This window comes from Gouania willdenowi, chromosome 24, assembly GCF_900634775.1.
Source record: "Gouania willdenowi chromosome 24, fGouWil2.1, whole genome shotgun sequence".
NCBI lineage: Eukaryota > Metazoa > Chordata > Actinopteri > Blenniiformes > Gobiesocidae > Gouania > Gouania willdenowi.
In genome coordinates, this window is record NC_041066.1 from 9,106,724 (window position 1) to 9,134,634 (window position 27,911).

The window sequence follows — 27,911 nt, forward strand, 5'->3', positions numbered from 1 at the left end:
TACAAGTATTCTACAATTCATATGAAGCAAATAATCCATCACTATGAGCAGTACGGGGTGAATTGTATAGCCTCTGATGGCCCCACCAGCCTTCAGTGAAGTACAAACCCAGCTAAAGAAACAATAAACAGAAGAAAAATCTTTTAAAAAAAAACAAAAAAACAAAACAGCCACATATCTTTAAAAAAAAAAAAAAAAAAAAAAAAAAAAAAAAAAAAAAAAACCCCCTCAAAAACCCTTTCTCCAACATTTTCCTCCAGTGCCACTTCACAAAATATGTTTTTTTTTCCCCCCGGGCTGCTTTAACTTTCAGGCGGTGGGTGCCCCATCACTCCATAAGCAACTATCTACTCATACATAAAGATGCTATACATCGCTAAACTACATCTAAGCAAGAGATGATTAATCCATACAGACTAGATACTGTTTTCTAGGGCAGTGTTCATCCCCAAACTACGAGACAAAGAAGAAGAAGATGTTACACAAAACGTGATAAAGAGAAACTAAATTCATTCCAAGGAATAAAACCTATCACAGCATGCTGACCCCCCCCCCCCCCCCCCCCCCCACCCCGCTATCCCACCACACTCAGAGAACTCATTAGGAATAAACCAGGAATTGCACCCTGCTGTACAACCAAAACCTCACTCCTCTACTGCTTCTTGCTGCTATAAATTCCCCGTTTTTTTTTTTTTTCGTAGAAAAAAACCCAAAGGGCGAGTAAGACGGCTCAGTGTGTGCCACTCAGTACAAAAATTGAAACGCAGGCCGGGGACGATAAGCAGCTGGGGTCACAGACACTCGTGCCTGTTAATTCCTGAAAAAAAATAAAGGCAAGAAAAAGCCACAAACGGGAAATACTAACCCCTCCCACCCACCCACCCCCCCACATACGAAAGCACCAATCCCCCACAACACCAAGCCCACCCTGGGAGGTTGTGGCACTTAGAAGTTGCCTGTAGACCGAAGGGTTCATCTTTAAACTGTAAAGTGAGCATTAAAATCCAATCCATCAGCTGCTTTGGCTTTAGGAAAAAAAACTTTACATGTTTATACAAATATACTGTCCTCACTGCCAATGACTTGATTAGAACAGCTGAACGTCTGCTTTTTAAAAGGATCACTCAGGGTTAAGCCGTATAAAGTCACTTGCTGGTGTTCATTAGAAGAATTGTAAATTTCAGCAAATGTGTAACAAGATTTGAATTTTCTACAGAGAATTTACAAGGTAAAAAAACTGAATGTACAATATGAAAACCAGTCAAATACATCTATAACATCATTAACAGTGGGCTTGTGCTTTACCCTATAGGAAAAAAAGAAGAAGAAGAAGAAGAAGAGGAGGATAAACCAGCCTGATGACTGTGCGTCCCCTGGGGGCCACTGGAGTGGCAGGGGTTAGATGTCACAGCTTTCTTAGGTGAAGTCGACTTGTCTTTTCTATTTTTGGTTATTTTCCCCGGAAAACCTGGGACAACAGAAGGGAGGGTGACTAAGGGCTGAGGAGCATCGGTCACGGAACAGAACTTATCCACTGGTGACGTTGATGAGGCTACATCAGGCCATTGGTTGGGCCGCCTATTGGACCCAGTTCAGACCCACTTTTCATGTAGTACTTTTCCAACTTGGCCAAGATGTGCTTCCCATAGGTGTACTTTCGCAAGGTAGCGATGTGAGGCCGGATCTGAAAGAAAGGATTTAATTTATTATAATAATCTGTGGTTATATTACAAGATATGCCATCAATCCAAGTGCAACAAAAAATACTTTGATTACATGCTCTTTTAATTATTTATTTAATTTAATTCACAACTGTGAAGCACTGTGACTATTGTCTGTGAGAAGCACTATACAAATAAATTTGACTTAATTGTATTCGTATAGTTTCACAAATGATGTTTTGGGACTAGATTGAACATTTCTATGGCATTTTTCCTGTTAAAGGGTAGCAACGTAATTTTATTTGATTAAACACTCCCAAATTCTGAAAGCCCACCTGAAGCATTTAAATGTAAAATCAATAAACAGTAGTTCACTCTATTAATCCTCTTTGGCATATTTGGAAGTTTTATAGCCAGTTCAGTCATCTAAATAGTGTAAGATGGTGAAATATTGTTGATGTGATGTGGAAATAGCTATACCCTGTAAAAGAAGCTAGACACCTAAAGTCTGGGTGGTTGGGCCAGTGTGGGAGCGATCGTCTACCATGCAAGCATCCCTCCTCATTATATCTGAACGTGTGAGTGCCGATTATTTTTCAAATGGGCCCTGAAAACATTATTTTCAGGCATCACTACTTTAATATCTGACACATGCATGCACAATGTCATCAGACTAGAGCTTTAATGGAGCTGAAAAAAGAAGACCCGGCCCGAGCCCGACAGAACACGACCTGAACCCGTCTGACCCGAATGAAGCCGTAGTCTCTTTAAGCCCGAACCCATTTCAATCCAACACATCCGTGCACACGCATGCATCTGATGTGAGTTGCTTTAATATCAGCTTAATTTTCTAGTCCGTTGTTCTGCAAACAATAACGAGCATGACAAACAGCTTCATGTCCCGCTACAGACGGTACGCGCGTCTTTCTAATGATTGAAATTATGTTTGAACCGGGTCGTGTTTGGGCAAAGAATTCAAGCTCTACTGCATGGTTCCCTTGGACATATGAGTCATCATTTTAATATCTGACAAATGCATGAGCAATGTCAGACATTTGTATGCATGTGGTTTTAGCAGCGCGATGGAGAACGAGCCTGAAAACATGGCTCACACTTTGAAGACACTGTCGGTGTTTTGGATCCATTTGATGGACAAACCAGAACCAGATTTACTGTGGATGATGCTCGCACTGCATACAAAAATCACTATGTTTTTTTGTATTGCATACATTGTCGTGTGTGCATGACTACTTGTGCCGTGCTCGGACTTTCCCAGTGTGAGCTCTTGGTTCAAACACCCACCCAACAAAGTGAACCAGTCTAAGTATCTCCGTCAGATCCATCCAAAGTTCCTACAATCACGGTGCTCTACTAAAGCACGCCAACCTAACCCACCGACACATAAGACTGGGCTAAGAGCTAACCACTGCATATAAGGAATAAACAAGTAAAAACTACACAGCTTACTGTCATTAAACCACAAAGAGCCACTGGTTTTTTTATGGTCAGATTTAACACTTTTATGGAAGGATAAAAGCTAAACATGTCACACATTGTGTAAAATAAATGTTAGCATAAATACTGATGCAATATATTTAAGTATATTTCAAGTGTTCACAGACAAAGCTGGTCCCATTAGACAGTAGTTTAACTATTGTAATTAAATCATCAGCTTGATCTGGTTTAATTATAATAATCAGAGAGATATTTATCAACCTTTATGTAATTCATTAGATATAAACTAAACTAGATTCAGCAGCAAGTGGTTTATATTAAACAGTAAAAACACTACTGTAGTTATTTTTGCTTTCATATGCTCTGTATTTTTTTTTCAGAAAATAATTTCATTGTTAATGAGGAAATAAATTAATTACATACAATAACACTAATGGAGTGACCAATATGCACAAGCTTTTTAATGTGTGAATGTTATTACTGAAGCAGATTCTAGTGTTGATGTAATCAATTTATTTTGTGTTTGTAAGGAACCTGTTTACGCTAAGTTGGGAATAGTTTTATTTATTTATTGTTTTTATTTGTCGAAATTTGCCCCAAGACAAATATAAAAGATTTTAACAACATAGAGAAAATAGATGTAGAATTTGTCATCCGGTTAGTCGACCAATTGTTTCAATAATCAACGACTAGTCGACTATTAAAATAGTCGTTAGTTGCAGCCCTACCCTGACAATGGAGGAACGTACTGTTGCAACTAGAAGTACATCACTTTGTTTTTGGATATGTTTGCTTGATACAACCAGGCCTGACTCCAGTGTGCATGAAACTGTTCATCAGGCAACTCAGTTCCTAAAACATTTGCATTTGTCAGCAAATCTCTCAGAGACTTTTGTACCTGTGCCAGCCTGTGGGCGACTCACCTTGTGCATTATGATTTTACGCTGAGCTGGCTCTGCCATATCAATCATTCTCTGGACAACGTAGTTGGCGTACTGGTCCTTCATCATGGTGTAGAGGGCGCTGTGTGGCCCGTCCTTTTGGCAGCACACTTCATCGATCAGCAACGCTCGTTCCGCACGGGATGAGTGTATCACACACTTCTCAACCACATTACTGAGGAAGAAAAGTCACAATCGAGTATTTAGAACTGAGCTGATGGAGTCATAAAGGTATTTTGTTTGTGGCAGTTCTGCTCATCATTAGATCGAGATATTGTCTCTTCCTTCTTGTTCTTCAGGCGTTAAGTTACTGATAAATTGATAAAAACTGGCAAATGACAGAAGTTACATTAATATTTGCACATTCTAGTCTAACTACTGTTTATATTTATACTTATGTTTATACTTATCATCTCTTCTGTTTATTATTGATGTTTATTATTGAATGTTTCACTATTGGAGAGAGCACAGTTGACCGAGTCAAATTCCTCGTGTGTACAACATACACTTGGCCAATAAAGATGATTCTGATTCTGATTCTGATGCTAAGACAGCTGTTTTATTTTTCCAATACACTGATGATTTAAGACAAAACAATCCTCGAGACCACACTAGTACACCACTTGTTTGTCATTGGCCTAGGGCTGGGCGATATGGGCCAAAACTCATAGACAATTTTTCCTCAAAATGGCGATATACAATATGAATCTCGATAATTTAAATTCAAATTAAGTCTGACTAGAAAGACAAATCTGGGTTAAATTTGCTAATGCAAACACACAGGCACCTTTATGAACAAACAGCTGCACAATATGTGCCAGTTCTGGCTTCTTCACTTATAAAAGACAGCACGTGTGAGTGAGTTCTGTAATGGGTCTTGTTTAGGTGAAGGTCTGGGTTAATACGCACTTAGCAAACATTCGTGCTTTTTTATGCTGTTCTAAAAAGTAGTGAAAGCAGCGACTCCTAAAACAAGTGTTTTTAAACAAAATAAGCTACAGGTGCTCGTCATAAAATTAGAATATCATAAAAAAGTTGATTTATTTCAGTAATTTCATTCAAAAAGTTAAACTTGTATAATTTTTTTATTTTTATTTATTCAGTTCATTTCCGACATGGTTGCAATCACAGAAATTCACTTTGACATCCAGAGCAAAATCACATCATCTTCTTCATACCATAATTTCATCTTTTCATTAACGTCTTTTTTTTTTTTTGTCCTTTTTTATGTGATGCGTTCTCGTCTGCAGTCATTGTTCCTGTTGTTACTCCTCCTCACTGTCCTTTTTCTCCGTATCTCCTCGAGCTTTCTTTTCCAGTCGTTGTTTACGTTCCTCCAACTCTCCAAACAAAAAGTTCTTCTTCTTTCGGAGAACCTTCATATCCTCGGAAAGTCGCCTCAGCATACGATGCATCAGAAAGGCACATGCACATACACATACCCCCATCATTAGCAGGCCAAAGATCATGACCCCTAGCAGATAGATGTCCTCCACATCTTCCGCTGTCAGCAGGGAGAGACAGAGCATCTGGCTTCTCCCTCGTGCATCCATGACATATCTACTTGGGTATGTGTCCTTTGGACACGCTGGTTCGTGCTGTAGTAATTGCCTCGTCGTGAAGATTTTGTCGATGGCGCTCAATGACCAGTTGATGAGTTCCATGTCGTCGCTGTATAGTTCGATGAAGAGTTGACTTGAGACCTGTATGCGTGTAGAAATATCCTCCGTGTTTTCTCCTTAAATCCTTTCAGATTTACGGATTGTTGTGTCTCTGCGTCAAGGCTATTCCAGAGGTTCATGGCTCTATACACAGTACTATGTTTGCCAACGTTCGATTTGACCCTGTCTGATCTGAACACACTATTATGTCTGAAGTCGTAGGAATTTTGATTGTATGTGAAACGTTTTTGTATTTGATGTGGTAGTTTTTTAGATGAAGCCCTAAATGCGTGTATTTGTGTGTTGTAGTGTATTATTTCTTGCAGTTTTAGGTATTTTGCCTTCTCGAATAATTCGTTTGTGTGTGCGTTGTGTGGTGTTTTATGTAAAATTCTTATAGCTTTTTTTTGTAGTTTAAATAGTGGTTCAAGATACGTTTTGTAGTTATTACCCCATATTTCGGAGCAGTAATTTAAGTGCGATGCTATGAGTGAAGAATAGATTGTTTTAAGTGATTTGGTATGTAGGATTTGTTGAAGCTTCCATAGGATGTAACTGCTTTTGGCAACTTTGTTTTTAACTATTTGTATATGTTTCTTCCAGGTCAGCTTGTCGTCCATCCACACTCCTAGTACCCTATATTCTTTTACTTGTTCTATTATTTCCATGTTTAGTTTCAGTCTTATACTGTATCTCCTGTTATTTTTCTCTTTCCAAAATTGATGAATTTTGTTTTACTGACGTTTAGGGCTAGTTTATTTACATCTAACCATGTCTGAATTTTTGATAGTTCTTCATTTGTTGACTCTATTAGAGTTTTAATGTCTTTACCTGAGAATAGGATGGCTGTGTCATCTGCAAACAACGTTAGTTTGAGGCAATTTGAGACTTTGAAAATGTCTATGTATAAAATGAACAGTTTTGGCTCAAAAATTGAACCCTGTGGCACACCACATTGTATGGTTTGGCATTTTGATGTGTGTTCTTCAAAGTCAACATATTGTTTTCCTATTTGTCATACAGCTTTTAATCCATTGTGTCAAAGGCTTTTTTTAGGTCCAGAAAAATTCCGTATACAAATAGTTTTTTTTCTAATGCTTCTCTTATATTCTCCGTGATGTCAATTATAGCCATTGCTGTTGAACGTCCTTTTCTAAACCCATATTGTCCTTCATGTAGTTTATTGTCTTCTGTAAATTTGTCGAGTCTTTTCATGAAGAGTTTTTCCAGAATTTTCGATAATTGTGGTAATATTGATATAGGTCGATAATTAGTGAAATTCCATTTTTCTCCACCCTTGTAAATCGGTCTGATTTTTGCAATTTTCGTTTTTTTCTGGGAAAACACCATTCTTAAATGAGAGATTACTTATATGTTTTAGTGGCGGGGTTATTTCAGCTGTTATGGTTTTTATTAGACTCATAGTTAGATTATTAACGTCTCTGGATTTTTTTGAGGTACAGGTTGTGATTATTCTATCCACCTCTGCTTCTGTTATTTCTTCAAGTACAAGGTACTTATCAATGTCTTTCTTCTCATTGCCAAAATGGTTCCATTTAAGTGTTGGGTGTTTATTAATCCATTTCTCTGTGTTTTTTTCCAGTATTTATGAAAAAACTGTTGAGTTCTTGTGCTATTATGTTTTTATTGTATTCTTTTACATTGTTTATTATAAAGTGGTCTGCATTTTTTTCTTTGCTTTTGCGCATGGTTATGGTGTTTATAATTTCCCACAATTTTTTGTTTTTATTCTCTTTTAATTGTTTTTCATAATATTCTCTTTTTTTTCTCTTAGTAAATTATTGACTTTGTTTCTGTATTTTTTATAACGTACTTCTGCTTTCAATGTTTTTTCTGTTATATATTTTTTATATAATATGTTTTTCTTTTTGCATACGTTGGCTATTTTCTTATTAATCCATGGTACATTGTTTATTTTACTTTTGATTGTTATTTGTTTCAAAGGGCAGCATTTATCATATATTGTTGTTATTGTGTCTGTAAATGTGTCATATGCTACGTTCACGTCTTCTTCCTTGAAAACACTCTCCCACGTCTCTCTTTTAATAATGTATACATTCATTTCACACAGACTGACATATTTAGTGCTTATTTCTTTTAATGTTGATGATTATAACTGACAACTAATGAAAACCCCAAATTGAGTATCTCAGAAAATTTGAATATTGTGGAGAGGTTCAATATTGAAGACATCTGGTGTTTTTAAATGGTCTCCAGTCTAGTTCTGTAGGCTACACAATCACAGGGAAAACTGCTGACCTGACAATTGTCCAAAAGACGACCATTGACACCTTGCACAAGGAGGGCAAGACACAAAAGGTCATGGCTCAAGAGGCTGGCTGTTCACAGAGCTCTGTGTCCAAGCACATTAATAGAGAGGCAAAGGGAAGGAAAAGATGTGATAGAAGTGTACAAGCAACAGAAATATCCATGCTCTGGAGAGGACTGTGAAACAAAACCCATTCAAAAATGTGGAGGAGATTCACAAAGACTGGACTGCAGCTGGAGTCAGAGCTTCAAGAACCACCACGCACAGACGTATGCAAGACGTGTTTCAGCCGTCGCATTCCTCATGTCAAGCCACTCTTGAACAAGAGACAGCGTCAGAAGCGTCACACCTGGGCTAAAGACAAAAAGGACTGGACTGCTGCTGAGTGGTCCTAACTTATGTTCTCTGATGAAAGTACATTTTGCATGTCCTTTAGAAATCAAGGTCCCAGAGTTTGGAGGAAGAGAGGAGAGGCACAGAATCCACGTTGCTTGAGGTCGAGTGTAAAGTTTCCACAGTCAGTGATGGTTTGGGGTACCATGTCATGTGCTGGTGTTGGTCCACTGTGTTTCCTTAGGTCCAAGGTCAACACAGCTGTCTACCAGGAAGTTTTAGAGCACTTCATGCTTCCTGCTGCTGACTAACTTTATGGAGATGCAGATTTCATTTTCCAACAGGACTTGGCACCTGCACACAGTGCCAAAGCTACCAGTACCTAGTTTAAGGACCATGGTATCCCTGTTCTTGATTAGCCAGCAAACACTCCTGACCTTAAAGGAGACATGTCATGGATTTAAGTCCTCCCTTTTTTACATATAAATCATACAGTTGTGGTCTATATAAAGCGGAACTGCAATGCTTGGGTCTGAATTCCTCATTATTATAGCTCCACAGGCCCCTTTTCTACCCTTTTTCTGATGTGCTTCTGAGAGCAACTCGTTTTGGTGCGGCCTCTTTAAATGCAAATGAGACACTTCATACCCCGCCCCCTCTCCAGGTTGCAGAGGTGACACTCCACCCTGTTTGGCCATTTTTGTAGTTCGATAGAAGAGATACGACTATTTAGCGGTGCAGAAAATGTTTATTCACACGTTATTTACAAAATGTCAACAACAGAAGACTTGTCCATTCAGCCTTACATGTTCGAGCCAGAGTCGGACCCGGCGGAGCGAGATGAAAATGAAGATGATGAACCTGCAGAACCCTAACAAGTGAGCTAACACAAGCGCCGAGCTAACTCTAGCGCCAAGATAACGTCACGAAATGCATTTTAATACAGTCTTTTCGGAGACAAAAACGGCAAAATGAAATGACTAATGAAAACTTTAGACTTAAATTAAATCACGTAGGCCATATCATCAAGGATCTAAAACGAGTACATATGAGCTAACATATGAAGACGGTGCAACTGCTAATGCTAACAAAACAATGACAGGGACGTCTTATCATCACACGTTTTAGCGTTATTTACAGCTTACCGAAGTGCTCTGTTCGTCGTCTCCAAAGATAGAAGGAATTGAACCCTCAATCAGACAAAGTCTTTTGGCAAATCCTTCTTTGTGCTGGCGAAGGTGGCTGAAGCGGTCACCCTTGAAGTGCTTCACGCACACAAAAATGACCTTACTCACAGATGTGGGTACATTTCCATGAAAAATAAAACTCAACCAGGCACTTCGAAAAGGTTCTGATGCTGGGAGATGGTGTAATGAAGCGTGTGGGTTACTACATCCAACAACCGAACATTTTGACCCTTCCTCTCGTAACTTCGGCATCCTTGAGCTTGGACTACAAAATAAAAGCGAGAAATAAAAATGGCGGTTTGCTCGAAGTGTTGGGCCTGCAGTCAATGTCCTAATGTGGCAGTTCCGCTGCAAATACTGTGACGTTATTGTTCAAAAAACGTAATAGAGAATAGAAAAATTGAAACAGATTGAAAAATGTGACCAAAACAGAATATAAAGATATCAACGGAGCACCTGAAGAGACTAATTTGAACTTTTCTGTACTTCTAAACACTTTAAATATACAACAAAATGCATTTAAGGGCTAAAAAAGTAGATTTAGCATGATATGTCCCTTTTAACACCATAGAAAATCTATGGTGATTGTAAAGAGGAAGATGCGAGACACCAGACCCAACAATGCAGAAGAGCTGAAGGCCACTATCAGAACCTGGGCTCTCATAACACCTGAGCAGTGCCACAGACTGATCCACTCCATGCCACGCCGCATTGTTGCAGTAAATCAGGCAAAAGGAGCCCCAACTAAGTATTGAGTGCTGTACATGCTCATACTTTTCATGTTCATACTTTTCAGTTGGCCAACATTTCTAGAAATCTTTTTTTTGTATCGGTCTTAAGTAATATTCTAATTTTCTGAGATACTGAATTTGGGGTTTCCATAATCATCAATGTTAAAAGAAATAAACATTTGAAATACATCAAGTCTGTGTGTTTCACTTTTTGAATGGAATCACTGAAATAAAACTTTTTCATGATATTCTAAATATATGACTAGCACCTGTATATAAAAAAATAATAATAATAATGGCTTGGATTTATATAGCGCTTTCTTCGAGAAGACTCAAAGTGCGTTACAGAAACCATTATTCATTCACGCCAGTCACTCACACAGTCATACCGGTGGTGGTAAGCTACAATGTAGCCACAGCTGTCCTAGGGCAGACTGACAGAGGCGTGGCTGCCATTTCGCGCCTACGGCCCCTCTGACCACCACCAACATTAATGCACAATTCATACTCACTCGTACAAGGCAATGTGGGTGAAGTGCCGTGCCCAAGGACACAACGACAATGACTCGGTTAGGGTGGGATTAGAACCCCCACCCCTTCGGTTACTGGACAACCCACTCTACCACTGAGCCATGGTATACATATGAGTGATATTGTAATTTTTGATTTTGCCAAAATACCATACTTGTTATATCTTGAATCTCGATATATCGTCCAGCCCTACATTGGCCCACCTTTAACCATGACAGACTGGGAGAAACATAAAGGAACTATCATTACCCACTACAACATGACCTTAGCCAAACTGGCTCAAATCCTCAATCCTCATGCACATCCTCTTTTGGGGAAAAATGTAACACTGCAGCTCAGAGAACATGGTCATAAATAAATGGCTGATCATGGCTAAAACAAAACTCTCAAAAAAACCATAGAAAATACATCCATAAAATATTTTCATTGATAAAAACTGTTAACATATTATGTATGGTTTCTATTGTTTGAAAAAGACCTCCTGATGTTAACAGTGAATGATATGGCTCACCTTGCAAACTTGTGTTGGCTGAGGACAAGAACCTTTCCTCGAACCTCTGCCACTATTTTGCTCTTGTCCTCTGGTCTGCCGTGCTCCAAAACGTGCTGAATAACGTAGTTACCATACTGATCCTGCAGGGGGCAGCGCAGCAATGAGTTAAAGGTAAAGCCAGTGCACAAACTCACATATCACAACGGAAATACTCATGCACTGCCTTGAAGCACTGGTCTTATACTGGTTATGAGATAATCATGCATCTCTACAATGACGGGCTGACGAATGAGTGACACCCCACATTGTGCGGCACCGTGAATAAATACCCTTTTGTCATCACTGCAGAAGGTCAGACAAAACAGATGCTCCTGGTTTGACATGTTGCTGACCAGACAACACCACCAAAAGCATCTTTGCCCCTTCAGAAGCGGGTGATAGACAGGCATGGGTGTGTGTTTTTGGTGCGGAATGAACCCACCTGACCAAGCAAATCAAGAGGCATAACTTGCAATTGACAATCTTGTGTTAAAGTAGGAGAGTTTTTGCCTTCAAATGCATATCGGTCAATCTGTTTTAACTGTTTTTGATGCTCTGATATTTAGGTTACAATTACAGGTGTACACTTTTGAGTGACTAGAGATATTTCAATTCCTGCTGCTGATTGTTTTTGCTTCAAAACGTTGTATTCATGAGAGCAGAAAAACAGATTGACCAGAAAATGCAATAAGCAAAGATGCAAGAGCGGGGGAAAGAGGAGAGCGAGAGAGAGAAGGCGGCTCAACGGGTTAGGAAAGGCCCAAAGAATTCAAAATTCAACTAGTTAGAGTTTTTTACAGAAGAAAGTTGAAATTAAAAAGTGGGAGGAAATAAAGGGAGCAAAAAGGGACATCCGCAAGAGAGAGGCAAATTGCTCTGACCTTGAACAGTGCATCACGGGACACTGTATAATATGTTTTGGGTGTCAGCTCCAATGATACGCCTTGATATTTCTAGATGAAATAAGTCAGGGGGGCAGGTGGATGTTTAAATCATCACAAAATGTCAGATGTAAATGACAGCTAAACAGCACAAAACACATTCAATCTTACACTTTACATATACACTAGCACATTACAAATGCACACCAACTGAGACAGGCTAAACATATGAAATGTTCAAACAATGAAGCAGACATGCAAAAATAAATAAGACCCAAAGCAGACAGTGATCAGACGGTGGGCGGGGCTCACCTGGCCCAGCTGCTCAGAGTGCTGATGAAGCTCTTCCAGGATGGGCAGAGTTTGTTCCTGTGTGCAGTGCTCCAAAATCCTTTGGATCACTCTACAGCCGTAGGGGTGTGTGGAGAGCACAAACACCTGTGAAATCACGCAAAAATGATGAAATCTGCACTTTTATCAAAATTACATGCTGTGCAATAGCAGTATTTATTCAAGCAAGTATATATTGTCTTTTTTTTAATATCTTAAGGTTTCATTTATTCAACTTTTTTCAGGAAATTTACAGTGAAATTTACTTCGATCACCTGACATTTTTCGACTGCCAACTATCAGTGTTTCCTCAGAGGTATCTAGTGATTGCTTTGATGTGTCGCTACGAGTTCTTTCATAAGGAAAGCATCAGAGCATCTACTGATCGCCTTCAATGGTCTCTGGAGAAGAGAGACCAAGACGACACATGAAAGTGATCAGTAGATGCTTTGATGCTTTCCTTATGAAAGATCTCGTAGGGATACATAAAAGCAATCACTAGATGCCTCTGAGGAAGACTGACAGCTGGCAGTCGAAACATGTCAGGAGAACAAAAGTACATTTCAAAGTAAATTTCCTGAACAAATGAAACCTTAACACAGTGGTTTACAACCTTTTTTGGATCTTGACCCCATTTTGATATCAAGAATTTCTCTCAAAGTTATAGACATTTATTTCTAGAATTACTATTTGTTCATGTTTGTTATATGTATTACAAAAACTTCATTTTATTATTAACTACATTTATATATGAAAAAGTGAAAGTAAAAAAAAAAAACAGTTGTTTAAGATTGTGTGTTTTAATTTGAGAAAAAGCAATTATAAAAATTCTATTTTCTAATCAGTATTTTTTTGTTTTACCAATTACTAAACGTTTCAGATGATGACCCCATTTAAACTCCAAGCCACCCCAAGGTTGAAAAACACTGCCTTAACACATTAGTGCAATAACTGTGCTGTGCGAAGAAGCTACCTGTCCCTGGAAGGCATCGATGATGAATTGCAGTGCCTGAGGCTGGACACATTCAATGCACTTCTGTACCACGTGGTTTCCATTCTGGTCCTTCACACACTTTAACACATGGCCGTCCAGTTCACGGACTATATCGCTCTAAGAGGAAGAGATAAAGACATCATAACATCTCCCCATACATTGCAAATTCTTCATGTGTTTGTGTTATGAATTCAAACACTATGTTTTTAAAAAGGAAGTGAAATCTCACTTACAATTACCTGCTGGTCTGAGGAAATAGACTCCAGGGCTTTTTGAATAACTCTGCAACCATACATCTGCAAAGCCAGAGGAAGAACGTGCCCCCGAATGCGTGTGGCCAAAGCTAGCTTCTGGTCTGCACTTCCAAACTGTGTCAGGGACAAAACAAACCATGATGCAGATAAGCTAGAAAAAACAGTTTAAGCAGCCAGTACTATTACCAGGACAAACCTCAAAGAACTTCTGAATGACGTAGTTTCCAAACACATCGGTCATTAGTTGGTACGCTGCCTGCAGAATCTCTCCAAACACCATCTGCCTTTCAGCTGGAGTCGCCCTCTCTAGCTTCTGCTGGATAAACCTAAATAGAGAAAAGTGACAGACTTCCGTTGATCTAAATATATCCCAAAGAAAACTGCTTCTGAAGCCAGTCATAACGCTGATCCTAATCACCTGGAACCATGCTGATCTTGAGAGAACTCCACCATGTGTCCCGGCAGGTCACGGAGTTGAAGGTTTGGGAAACGGTTGTTGCGGAAGTCTTCCAGCAGGCGGCTGCGTCCGGACGGCATGACGTCGGAGCGGTTGTAACGTGGCCGAGAGGGAGGGAACAGCTGGCTGCTGGAGTTGAACAGGCTCGATGTGCTGCCTGCGCTCCGATATTTGGCCTCGGCCCCAGGAGCTGCAGAGATGTACCGCCCACTGCCATTTGTCAGGCCACCTAGAGGCGCACGCCATCAATAAACTCACCAAAACTAACATTACTAATTTCACGTGAAATTTGTTTTGCAAATGCAAAGAATTGGTTTGATTATCGTAAACCTACCGAGGTGAAGGCTGGAAGACGATCCGTGAGAAGAGGGCAGAGATGGAGGAGGAGTGAGAGGGGAGTGACCTGGCGTCAGGCCGATGGGGCTGGGTGAGGAGGAATAACCCAGGCTGTTGTAAAATGGTTGGCCGATGGGGGTTAAACTACTTCCTCCACGCTTGTAAAGGTCAGAACTCGCCAGAAGGGAATCCCTGCGAGACACGCTGTTGCTGGTAGAGCTGGATACTACAAGAAAACATACAAACAATAATATTGTATATCAAAAAATGTAGAGCACAATTTGCATGTCATGATAAAATATATCCCGATACATCCCATTACATTATACATCGCAATATATCGTGATATCAATAAAAAGTACAAGATGGTATGAAATACAATTTATTTCATCTTTTTTTTTTTTTTTTTTTTACTTGTAAGAACAAGTAAATGGTAATTAACTGTAATTCAAGGACCAATATCAAAAACAAGTGATATGTTTATCAAACTGTCAAATTACATTTTTGCATCTACAACAAATTCTGATTCTGTTAAGTTCTTAATTTCTTTAATATAAAAAAAAAAGTCACCACACATCTATTAAAGTGCCCAGTATGTTTTAGAAAAAATAAAGTGCAATCAACTCCCAACCTAAAATACATTGAGGAGTGAGGTAGTTTAACAAGGTCTGACGTGGTTCACTGACACCTAGCATTTACGTGCTATGCATACTGTATGGTAGCGCAATTAAATGTTTTTTTTGTGTGTTAAAAACATGATTAAAAAAATTAATTGACATTTTTTTTTGGATCGATACGATAATCGCCCTGTGAAATATCACCGAATCAATTTTTTCTTACACACTTAGTAATGCCATTGTTTTCAAAAAATGAATGGGACTGTTTAGTTTTTAGCAGCTTGGAGTTATCTACTAACCAGAAGAACCAAAGCCTCCAAGAGCAGAACCAAGGCCCACGCCAAGAGAACCCCCGGCGCTGCTAAAGCCCAGGGAGGAGCTCGGCTGCTGGGCCGCGGAGTTGTGTGAGAACAGGGAGCTGCTCTGCGAGGTGTTGGGGAGTGAACCAGAGCCATAGAACGAGCTGGACTGGAGGCCGCTGCTGGGAGGCGGAGCCTGCTGCTGCTGAGGCTGCGGCTGAGGTTGAGGCATGGAGCGGTACAGTCCGTTGGCTGGAGGACCAGACATGTTGTTTCCAGAGCCAGAGGCAGAGACAGCTGTTACGAACAAACAAGTGTAAAAGTTAAACGGTCAGGCAGAACTAAGCCGAAGAGTTAAAACAGCATTATCTTTCATGTCAGTGCTTACCTGCTTGTGCTGCAGCAGGATTAATGAGTAGAGGAGTTTGAACAAGACGAACTGGCCCACTTAGACCAGTTCGGGCTCCTGGGCCCATCACCAGGGCTCCAGTTTGGTCATAGTAAGCTGCAGGGGCCAAGACTTGATAACCTGAAAAAGAAAAACAAAATGACAAACATCATACACAACCAACTTTGTAAACATCTAAATCCCTTTTAAACTGTTCACAAACACTGCACAAAAAAAAATACAGAGTAATCTTCTGATTCTTGGATCTACCAACCAGACATTCCTGCATATGCCAAAGCAGGGTTTGCAGCTAAAGATTCCTGCTGACTCTGTTGCCCTTGTCCTGGTGTTAGGGGTCGTTGGTTGGTCCCTGTGCGCATCACCTGACGGGAAACAACAGAAAGTAGTCTCACAAAAACTGTAATGCATGCAATTAGATGCATCCTGCAACTCATTAAAATAAGAACAAAATAATTGAAACCATTTCTTTGAATACATCACATAGTGTCCAGCACCGTGATAAATGAAAGTTAAGATAAACTAAGAAATTGGATGGGAATGTTTCCCTCCATCCACATAATGAAATGAGCAAGATTAAAAATAAAATCGGTATGTCACTTCAATCAATGAGAACCCAGTTATTTGTTTCCTTACCTGTGGTTGGCCAGGCCCTGGTCCCTGATTGGATGCTTGTTGGTTAGCTGAATGATTGGCATTTGATGCAGCCTGTTGCTGGAAAAGATTGGCTGGATACACACCCCAAGGAACACCGTAGTACTGAGGAGGGACAACGGTAGGACCTAAACAAGAAAAGAAATGTAAGATCTTCTAGCATACAAAACACACACACACGGAAGGAAAAACTGTATTGTGATGTTTTATCACCTGCAAGTGTAGCAGCTGCTGCCAGGCCTGCAGCGGTGTAAGGGTCAGTCCCAGGGGGGCCAGCGTTAATGATGTAAGGGTTCTGCACGAATGCCGGAGTAAGGCCAGCTGAGGAATAATAGGAAACCATTAGCATTCTCATACAGAGGTTTTTCACATTAATGTCAATCAATCAAGGTCTCACCGAGGTGCTGCTGCTGAGCTGCAGCCAGAGCATATTGTTGCTGGGCTGCAGTGAGCTGCTGGACAGTAAGCTGGTTGGATCTCTGGAATAGCTGGAAAACAAAGACACAATGTAATCCCCTGCTGCTCGGATCATTTCATAAATGAGGTGCATTGACAAACCTGTTGCTGAGAATTGTAGTCGAACAAACCCACAGGAGTGCCAGAGGAGTCCACCTGGATCTGATTTCCAGCGTAGTCGAACTGTAGTGACTCCACGCCCGCTTGCTGCTCCATGCCTCCCATGTTTTGGGCCTCTTGGTTTGAGAAGTCCTCGGTTGGGACCTTGTTGTGAATGGGGTTTTGCTGTTGGAGCTGATGAGGATGATGCTGTCCCATCATCTCCAAGCCAGTCTGACTGGGACCCATTCTCTCCACTGCCTCTGTGGGAGAAGCCTGACGACTGCCAGGTGTTGGACTACAGAGACAACATGATATAATTTAAGCAAAATTTAAACAGAAGCAACTGTGTTTCATTTGAATAATCCAGGAGTGAGGCCTACTTGAAGTCTTTGCAGTCTCTGTCCATGCCATTAAGTAGACCTCTCCCATTTGCTTTGGCCGCATCGCTCTCCTCTCCCACCTTCATCTCTGGACTTTTGTCTTCTTCAAATGGTGACACCTTCTCTTGTGGATCGGTTTTCTCTCTACCATCTTGGTCAGTATCTGCTCCACCCTGCAATCCCAAAAAGACAAGTTTATAACCAACCTTAGACTAAACCTAATAACAGCAAATCAATGTTTACACGTTAAAGAAGAGAGGTTACGCACATAGCCACCGTTCCTATAGCGACTGTCCATCTTGTCACCGGGAGAGGAGCTCAGGACGTACTCCACCATGCTGACACCCAGGCCTCCACCCTCTGAGCGGGGTGAAAGCACGGAATTGGCATCTCCATTTCCGTGGAAACCCTGGCCTGGTCGCCGCTGCACCATGATTGGCTGAGAAACTGAATGATCTAAACAAGCAGTCGCAGAAACAATGAGATATGATGGTATTTCACAAGAGATCCTTTCACACTTGTGAAAAGTTCTACGCTGATTAAAAGTAGTGATGCACCGAAAAGTTTTGGTTGAAAGCCGAAAATGTACTTTTGGGCCATTTTTATGCAATCATCACCAAAATAACCTGGCCCAAGCAGGATGTTGTGATGACGTGAGCAAACACACTATCTTTCAGCAGCCCCGTCAGTTATAGGCGTGTACACTAATATTTAATGACCACATGAGTGGGTTTTATATTGTACTTTATATTTTGCATTTATGGAAATTTTCATTCAGGTATTCTTTGAAGCATTAATATGAATTTATGCAATTGCAATGCCTTGGTTTTAGTGAGGTCCATACACATTCAGAGCCATGAATGCAACGGTTCTAATAATTGGCACAGTCATTTCTTTCGGCGTTTCAGTCTTGGTTTCCTCATTTTCGGTTTCAGCCAAGAATTTTCATTTCGGTGCATCCCTAGGTCAAACTCGTAAAAAATATAGAAGATACTCACGAGATGATCCCCATGCGTTGTCTCTCCACTCCTCTCCAAGTAGCATCCCTTTCCTCCCATCCTTGGCCAACTCATCTGAATCCCACAGCTTTTTCGCAGGCAAGAGCTAGAATGACAAAGGGAATTGCTTAGCAGTTTTTCCAGATATGCATGTATAACATGTAAGACGGCAGCATGAGTACATATGGGGGGTGGAATTACACACCTTTATCTAAATCACAATCTGACACACAAGATGACTTCATCACTAAAGACTAATTGTGCTTTCAGCCAACACCCTTTCTGTTTCAATAGTTTGTGGGTGGTGTCATTTCCCTACTCGTACTTCCTCTGTTGATACAGATTAGCAACATAAGGCTAATGTGTGCTAGTTAAGAGTCCTTTCCCATCAAAAGGCCCTTTGCCAGCTTTCTGAAAAGGTTTCAGTTCTGGAGCCTTGTAGGCCACACCGACACTAACAAGAGTAAACATGTGAAATAAGCTGCACTAAGGCAAGACTAAGAATAGCAACAAGACAAGGTCTCATCTAAACATAGACAAGGTTTTTGCGCTGCATCTTTTTTTTTTTTTTTTTTTTAATCTGGTTATCTAGAACAACCAAGACAGAAGAGATAATGAAACTGTAAGATTTATGTCTTCTACTTCTCAAGGAGTTGGAAAACAGCAATCTTGACAAGACTACTATAAATAAATAAAGGGAACATTTAAAAAAAAACATGTCCTAGATCTCAGTAAATGAAATCTTTCAGTTGAAAATCTTCATTCATTACATAGTGGATTGCATTGAGAACAAGAAGAATGATCAATGGAAATCAAAATCATTATCCCATGTTGGTCTGGATTCAAAATTATAATCAGATCACTGGCTGATCCAACTTCTGTGGAAATTCTACAAATCAAGCACAAATGAAGAACGTGTGGCCTCCATGGGTCTGATTCTTGCACCTGAAGGCAGTCAGGGTACCTCTGGCTAGCACATGGAGGACCCTCTAAAGAAAAGCCTCCCCAGACCACCACTGAACCAGGAGGAGGTTGCAGGCAGCAGAACATTCTGTCACATGCTCATTGTAAACCTGCTCTCATCCCTATTAAACACACAGAGCACCAGTGGCGAAGCTGCAAATGGATTATTCTGACCGATCCTTTTTAATTATTTATATATCATATAAAGATGTATGAGAGCAGCATAATGTCACCCAATTTCCCCTCAGGGATCAATGGTTTACTGAATCTGAGCAGGTTTATTGATTAAGTTTTGATCACATTAATTTAAATCATCTTGATGACATCATTCCAGACCATAATAATTAAACAAAAACGAATGGATACAAGGGTGCATCAGTTATTTTACCACTAGGGTCCAGAATATTTTAAAGTATCAGGAGTTATCATTCGCCTACGATGTTTCAGACTCTACAATCCCTGGCATTGGTGGTCTCGTCCACAACAGAACAACTTAATCCACTGATGCTGTTAACACACTGTGAGCGGGTGAAGCTGAAGTCTGCTCATTGTCACGGAGCGCCACAGCGCTCGAGGAGAAACAGACGGCGCTTCACAGACACAAGTTAAGTGTGGCTCCGTGTTTTGGAGTAAGTGATGAGTTGCGTAGTTTTTTGGCAGTTTAGACAATGTTTAAATCAGCCAGGATGGGAGGGGGGATGCTGGTGCACCTAATCAGCTCTCCCTGGAAACATTACCCCATGAAAAACACATTCTGTGCCTCTTGGTGACGGCATTTCATCCCAATTCTGTCAATTTCCGTGTTCAACAGTGGATTCCGTTTTCATTGGGCAATTCCATGATTCCGTCCACGTGGATTTTATAGGGCCCTAGTGTTGTTTCCTAACTGGACAGGTTGGATCCGAGAAGTGTGAAAGAAATGAATGGAAGTCACATTGTGTTGTTTCCCTTTATTTATTTTTAGCACTCAGTGGCAACTTATGATGAACAAGTATATTCCCCTTACCTCTCCCATTCCTCTGGATTCCAGTGCAAGAGCTTGAAAGTTGTAGTTCATTTCATCGACAGCACGAACCTGGAATAAGAAAAGACACAAAATACAATTCAGGAAAACCTATCACAAAACAATGGGATTTATACATTTTTGTTTACCAAGAGGTGTCGTAGCGATGTGTGTGTAACTTAGGGCTGGGCAAAAAAAATCGATTTACTCAAATTTGTAGATATAAAAGATTTTTATTTTGCAAATTTGAGTTAAATTTTTGTTTTCCGAACACTTTTTTGCATTCCGATGTGAGCCAGCCCACTCTGTTTACCCTTTGAATTTTTTATTCGCACAATGCTGAGATGCTAAAGGAAGACTTTTTTTTTTTTAATTGTAATTTTATATGTTATAGATTAGAATATGTAGTTATCTGATTTTTTAATTAGAAAATTTAAGGTACTGTGAAGTTGCTATTGCACTTTTACTTAAACCTGGGTTAAAGCTTGAAATTGTTGAATGACAGAGACTCATTTACTTTTTGTTTTGGGATTGTTCTATGCATTTCAACTGTTGAGGACAATCACAGCAATAAAGTTACACTTTTGACAATATATTTGATATCTGCAGTCATTTTTAAGTGCATTGAAAAAAGAAATCGAAAATCAAATCAAAACTCAAAATTTTCTTTAAAAAAATTGGAGATTTAGACCACTGTAGAAACTTGTTTTGATACAGCATTTTTAATTACAATATTCTGAATAATAAATCTGAGTTCAAAGAGCCACTGAAAACCCCAGCACTCAATGGAAGCTGCTCACACTGTAACAAAGGATATTACAACTGAAGCTCAGTTATCAACAACACTTGCATCCCTGCTGTGTCCACACAAAGCCTGAAGCCACCATCTTGTTAGTGAAGAGGACATTTACTGCATTAACACACTAATGATCTGTTCAGTGTGGGATTGTTTGTACCAATATAAATTAATTTATTTGATGGAAATTATCTATCTTTAGATGTATTATCAGAAAATTTTCATATAGGTAAACAATTAACTTTTTCAAAGTCATTTCAAATACTTCAGAGCCAAATCAAGCTCACAATTTTTTTATATATATATTTAAAAGCAGTTATGTTTATATTACATTATCAACAACATTTTTGATGAAAAATCATTTAAAAATGTAAATAAAGCACCCTTTGACCCGTGCCACCCTGAACAGGAACAAGCAGGTCAGACAATGAATGAATAAAGGTGAAAATGTGACATTTTCTTTGCCATCAGTTTGTCATAGTTGAGAGTTTTTAGCCATGAAAATTCCCAAGATCACATGAAAGTCTGCATCTGTGAAACTTCTGTTTTGTTCAATTTCAATGCAGATAAAAGTTGCTCAAACATATATGTGCTTCCAAACTCACAACATAAAATACAAAGTGCAGTCTTCACTTATATTATTTAAAGCCTGTCATATAAGACCCACATAAAAACAGGCTGGTTTCCTAGTTTGTTAATGGAAAGATTTTATTCATCCCATGCATCAATGGTCACGGTTACATGATGTCTTTTAATTCGGAATTAGGTATTCCGAATTAAATCATTTTGAATTAAAGTGTTCTGTTTCGTGTTTACATGAAAATAGTAATTCTCCAATTGCAGTTTACATGGAAAACCGGTTTATTCGGCTTTATTTAATTCTGCTTTAGGTCTGGGGGTTGGGAAAGCTCTGATTGAACGGGAAGAACGTGACGACAAACCTTTTATTGTCGGTTATAACACAAAAGACCACGAGAACTGTTTCCACTTTTATTTTGATTGTACTTTTGAAGCAGCAGCTCGACAATAATATACGGCTTTCATTTTGGACCTCGGAGCGGAAGGGAGATAGGAGCTAATCACCGGTAAAAAAAAAAGCCCAGTAAAACTGTGGAATAAATAGTTGCTCCCTGGTGAAGATAGTAGCTCTAAAAACAGGTACCTGATGAAAATACAGCCTGTGAATGCAGTACAGGGCCGCATTTACTCCGCCTCCGGGTCCTAGTACCAGGTGAAGCCTGTTCTGTTTACCGAGGTCAGTGCGTGTTTAATAAGTCTGTGTGTCCGTGTGAAAGTCAGCATGTTTATGCTAAAGCCCATCCACTTTCTTCATTATATCAATGTCTTCTAAGGCTCTTATCAAATAGTCTCGGCTCTAGTCAGGACGGCCATCTTGGATCATGTCGTCATCGCGGTAAATCGCACATGTGCAGAACGACCAGAATTAACTTAAAGGGGAATTAAGTGTTTACAAGAAAGAGGAATTATCTAATTCGGAATAAAAATTGGAATAAACCAGCCACTTCATTTGAATTTAAGTTTAATTTGGAATTAAATTAGCATTATGAATTAAGTGTTCACAAGGTCAGTTTAAAGAGATGTTCACTTTTATTCTATTTTAAAGAGGAATTAAACCTCCCATGTTAACATGGCCAATGAATAACACATCATCTTGGGGGCCGGATATAGTCGTCCTGTGGGTTGAACGTGGTCCGCAGGCCTCGATTTTACAAGTATGGGATAAGCTATCCTGTTTTTGTGGTTTGACAATTGATGAGACTTAGTAAAGTGGTTTATTCTAGACAATATTTGTGATACAAATTGCTGTTTATTTTATTGTGTTAGTCTATTATTTTGCTTGATAACCACACTCAGTTTAATTTGTGTCCCAGTATCTTAATAAACAGCAAGAAAACAATGCTTTTCAACAAAGACATGCAGTATAGAAATATATCATACATGCACTCGTTCCATGGAAACTAAAAGAGAAAATTAACAGTTTCGATAACCCACATTTTCCCATATTTATCAAACTTGACCCAATGCACAAACACGTGACTTTACCTGATCAACATGATTGGCGTCGCCAGTTGGCCAGCGATGTTTGCTCGGCGTGACACCAACGAGCTGTTCGCCAGGCTGCCTCTGAAAGAAGTATCCAACTGTGGCGTCGTCCTGAGATCTTCCACTGACGGGGGGCTGTGGGGTGCCGGGGGTGGCATTAGTGCCGCGGTCCATGCCCTGTAAGTGTGGCCCACCAGGAGCCTGGCCAGCTGCTCCCACTGTGGCTAGCGGTACTCCTCCATGTACTCGGACACCCCCGGACTCAGGAGCGCCATTAGCATGCAGCATCCCACCTCTTGTCTCCTGCCAGGCCACGTCATTCATACCTAGGATGCTGCATGGAACGCTCATTCCACGGGAAAGCCTAAAAACAATACATGATGATTAAGGAAAAGTGAAAAATAAAACGAATATTTCAAAAACATTTAGTTTTATTACTGACAGTGTAACAGCATCGTATTTTGTGTAATTATCAGGATTAACTTTGCCTTAACTTTGGTTTATGATCAAATAAAAGAAGGCTGTTGCTGTTGGTCTGGACCCAGACCTCAGACAAACCTGACTATAGTTCCGGCACTGCCTGTGTGCATGCGTTCGCAGTAAGCCGGTAGTTCCGTCACTGCCAGACCCGTGTCCCTCTAGCTATAGTTCCGTCAGTTTTATTTTAGCCCTAACCCAGGAAATATCCTAAAATGTTTTTTTGTATATGTATTTTTAAAGGTGAAATTTGCCATGTCAAATATGTTAAAATGAAGAAGAAGAAAAAACTACGTCAGAAGTGAGATTCAAACCCACATCAGTGGAAGGGAAAATCCTTGAGTCTAGCACCTTAGACCACTCGGCCATCCTAACAAGTGCCGGAACTATAGAGGGTTTTCACGGCTCGTCATCAACCCGGAAGTAGTCATTTTGGAGATAAGTATCCGGTTTACAAACAGCACACAAACAAGGAAACCCCAAATTTTGAGCGGGGATGCTCAGCTGCTGCTCTCCTGATGTAAAACTACTGACTATAAAATGCAGACATTGTTCTTCCCTGATCTGTTATAACTTTGGCAGTCTATAAAACTCCACATGTTTTTCACGGTCTGACCGATTAGTACAGCCAAAAACAAGGCAATAGTTCACCATTTCCTCTCAAAATTTGGGATTTGCTCATTTGTGTGCTGTTTGTAAACCGGCTGCTTACCTCCAAAATGGCGACTTCCGGGTTGATGACGCGCCGTGAAAACCCTCTAAAGTCAGGTTTGTCTGAGGTCCGGGTCCAGAACTGTAGACACTTTGATAAAAGTATTTGATGGTATGAAGAATAAAAAAAGTAATACTTAAACAGAGTGGTTAACATTTATAAGAACATGTCTATTAGAGCTCAGAAAGTTGATGAAAAAAATAAAATACGTCATTATTACATGCATAAAAAAATCAATTGCAAAACTAAGCTCAGTTGGTGCTATTTGGTCTGCACAACACAAACAGTGTGGCATGTTGCATCATGTTAGAATGGGCAGCAACTGTAATTTCCCCTATGAAATAAGCATTGTCTTAGAAAATCAGTCCTAATTTACAATTCAGTTTTATTTCTGTAATAAATGTTAAATATGTCAGTCAGGATTATCCAACCCATCACTTTGATATTACTATGTACAAACTACGAGAAATGCAGTCATCTTTAACTGTCTTTGGATTATAAAAAATTGCTAAAATGCCAATTTACCTGAAGTGAATACAGACATTTTTCACATCAATTAGTTTAATGTGCTTTAATAGTACACAATGTTTGTAGTTAGTGGCACACTTTTCAGCGCTAACTACACAAAAGACATTTAATTGTAATGTTTGAAACTATGTAGCACTTTTTTTTCCCCCCCTTCTCGATTTGACATTCCTATTGTACTCAAGAAGTTAAATTAATCATTTACTCCACGCTAACATGGCGTTAGCCAAACGTTAACCTGGGATCAAAAGCTAACATGCTGCTACTCAGGATGAATATTGGTTTTTAACATAGTCTTAACTCGCCTGTTACATTTTGTCATGTTTCTACCTAGTGAGTGGATGACTTTTATAACGATGAAATCAGTCATTTTTGTGAATTTCGTGTTAACTGCTGGTTTGATGTAGAAAGCCGAGCAGCAAGCTTCTAACAAGCTAGCCTGATAGCCTAGCCTAGCCTAGCAGGGAAGGGGGTTGAAGTTCGTTTCCAAGTGGTTTCTATAGCCTTTGTAAGTAAAGGGATGCTTAGTTGCTTTATGCAATGAGAAGAGTTTTTCTAGTTTGTCAGAACTCAAAATGCCTTCAAGAAAACTAGAAAAACGAATTCCCCCTTCCTCAAAACATTTCTCAGATATGCTGTGACTGCAATAACCTCGAGAAACATATTTCAGTATAGAAATAACATTAGCAATATATGCTAACTGAAGTATAGAAATGTATTCTTGTATCATAAACATGTTATATGTGTTGGTTTGCCTTTCTGACGTTTGGGCACTGTAGTAGTCAGTCAGCATCAGTAATAACAAGGAATTTACAAAATAGTATTATTATTATTATAAAGTTATATATTATACACAGTACTGAAAAAAACAAAACTGTACAATTATAAATTCAGTTTTCACAATGTATGTGCTTTTCTCAATTATGTACCACACTATAACAAAGTGCTACGAAGTTGTCTAAGTGTTCCTTATGTTTATATGACAGAACACAGGTGAAAATGTATCTTTGTCCATGTTTATTTTTTCTATTTTATTAAAATAAAATGTGTTTGTTTCATTGGTACACTTAATAACCACTGACAAGTAAAGAAAAACATAATGACACCGACTGTAGGTGTTTTTTTTTTTTTTTTTTTTTTTTTTTTAACTTAATATACATTATTCTGACTTTTTGGTTTGAATAAAGGTACAAGCTGTTTTGACAGTTTCATTTAATTGAAATACTCTGTCTTATGATTTTAATACAGAAATGTTACTTTGTCTCCACAAGGTGAGACAACTTTCAGATAGTACAGTGTGTTTGTGCTGCTGCAATAATAATAATAATAAAATAAAATAAAATACTTTACATTTTCACCATTTACCTACATTTTAGTTATCTTTTCTTTGTTTTCCTGAGGCAGCAGACAAAGATTTGAAGAACGGCTCACATATTTTTGCCGACAGGCCTCATACTAGCTGTGTAGTCTGGGTTCATTTAATACTTAAGGTTATAAATATTACACCCTAATCAAGGTCTAAACAAATTAAAATACAAATAAAAATTAAAAGAGTTAAAACAACACTACTTTTCCCTTATAATTGTCCTGAACTCACAAAGCGGAAGCCACCCATCGGAGGCTAACTTCAAAGTGGGTCTGCAAACTACACTGCTAATTAGCTCGCTAAAGCGGTTACCACAACAATTTTAGTCCCATTAGTATACTTTACTTCACCATTATTCTTTGTAGAATAATGGTGAGGTTTAACTGCACCATCTTCACTGTCTCCAACGAAGCGCTGCAACAAGCTATTTAATGCTAACTAGTGTTACCTCACGAGTCGACATGCTAATGCTAATGGCCGCAGGCCTGTAATGTTTATTATAAGTCGGCTTCACGAAATGATGTTTTAATTTTTGGTTTTGGAAATTAAATGAAGGCTTTTGTCGTTGGTTGGAAATGATTACCCCCTTGGCTTAAAACGGGCCCCATCTATGCACATTTATAAGTCAAATCGGGGCATTGCAACTATTAACGTTAGTGGCTAAAAGACACCGATCGCTAAGTATCTGTTGTGTTAGCCGAGACATCATCCAAACACTCAGCGGCTAAACAACATGGCCCCCCTTCAAGTTCCAAACAGAGGGGCCTTCACCGCTAAACAAAAGGGGAAAGACACACGGCTCGGCGGCCGCCTCTCCTACAGGAACCGAGCCCGTCTAGCTGAGCTCATTTAGAGGAGATACTCACGCGTTGTCGTGTTCACTGAGGGTCTGTGCTGGTCGCACACCGTGGAGCCAAATCTATATTGTTTTGTTTCCTTGGAGAGAGAGCGGTGATTTAGCAGGGTTGGGTACAGACACTGCTGAGTTTGCCTACACTGGTGCCCCCTCCCTGTAAATAGCCTGAACTGCGTAGACATGCGTACAACACTGTCAATGCAAAGCTCTCACGGTCAGGTTAATGCATCAATACATTACAATTAATCCACCAGTCAGACACATCACTGCAACACATGGCATCACTTTTCACACGTTACATCAGTGTGGTTTCCCCTAGTATGTATGTATGTATGTATGTATGTATGTATGTATGTATGTATGTATGTATGTATGTATGTATGTACACACACTGTACATACAGTATGTATGTATGTATGTACACACACTGTACATACAGTATGTATGTATGTATGTATGTATGTATGTATGTATGCACACACTGTACATACAGTATGTATGTATGTATGTATGTATGTATGTATGTATGTATGTATGCACACACTGTACATACAGTATGTATGTATGTATGTATGTATGTATGTATGTATGTACACACACTGTACATACAGTATGTATGTATGTATGTATGTATGTATGTATGTATGCACACACTGTACATAC

At 39.5% G+C, this 27,911-nt stretch overlaps 1 protein-coding gene across 4 annotated transcripts; it reads right to left on the reverse strand.

Annotated features, from left to right (window-relative positions):
• Positions 1-895: 895 nt before the first annotated feature.
• On the reverse strand, positions 896-27,396 carry pum2 (pumilio RNA-binding family member 2). 4 transcript variants are annotated; one of them, XM_028439678.1, is made up of 23 exons: positions 27,259-27,396; positions 23,313-23,676; positions 20,456-20,524; positions 18,487-18,592; positions 17,757-17,944; positions 17,489-17,661; positions 17,109-17,403; positions 16,948-17,038; positions 16,764-16,871; positions 16,533-16,678; positions 16,153-16,261; positions 15,879-16,019; positions 15,491-15,787; positions 14,573-14,800; positions 14,200-14,467; positions 13,978-14,107; positions 13,767-13,895; positions 13,507-13,644; positions 12,516-12,641; positions 12,204-12,275; positions 11,302-11,423; positions 4,040-4,232; positions 896-1,684 (listed from the first exon to the last, which is right to left on the reverse strand). In XM_028439678.1, the coding sequence occupies exons 2-23, from the start codon at positions 23,661-23,663 to the stop codon at positions 1,553-1,555; spliced, it is 3,612 nt and encodes a 1,203-aa protein (XP_028295479.1). In that variant the 5' UTR covers positions 23,664-23,676; positions 27,259-27,396; the 3' UTR covers positions 896-1,552. The 4 variants fall into 4 exon arrangements, with proteins under 4 accessions (XP_028295479.1, XP_028295478.1, XP_028295481.1 ...); XM_028439677.1 differs by having other exon boundaries at positions 13,761-13,895; XM_028439680.1 differs by lacking the exon at positions 12,204-12,275 and having other exon boundaries at positions 1,553-1,684.
• Positions 27,397-27,911: the final 515 nt, after the last annotated feature.

Excerpts from the sequence above, each read along its gene's own strand:
- pum2 (XM_028439677.1), bottom strand. The coding sequence starts at position 23,663 with ATGAGCGTTCCATGCAGCATCCTAGGTATGAATGACGTGGCCTGGCAG. Across the intron at positions 20,525-23,312 it reads ACGCCAATCATGTTGATCAG|GTTCGTGCTGTCGATGAAAT; the intron begins GTAAAGTCACGT and ends TTCTTATTCCAG. Across the intron at positions 14,801-15,490 it reads TGGAGGCTTTGGTTCTTCTG|TATCCAGCTCTACCAGCAAC; the intron begins GTTAGTAGATAA and ends GTTTTCTTGTAG.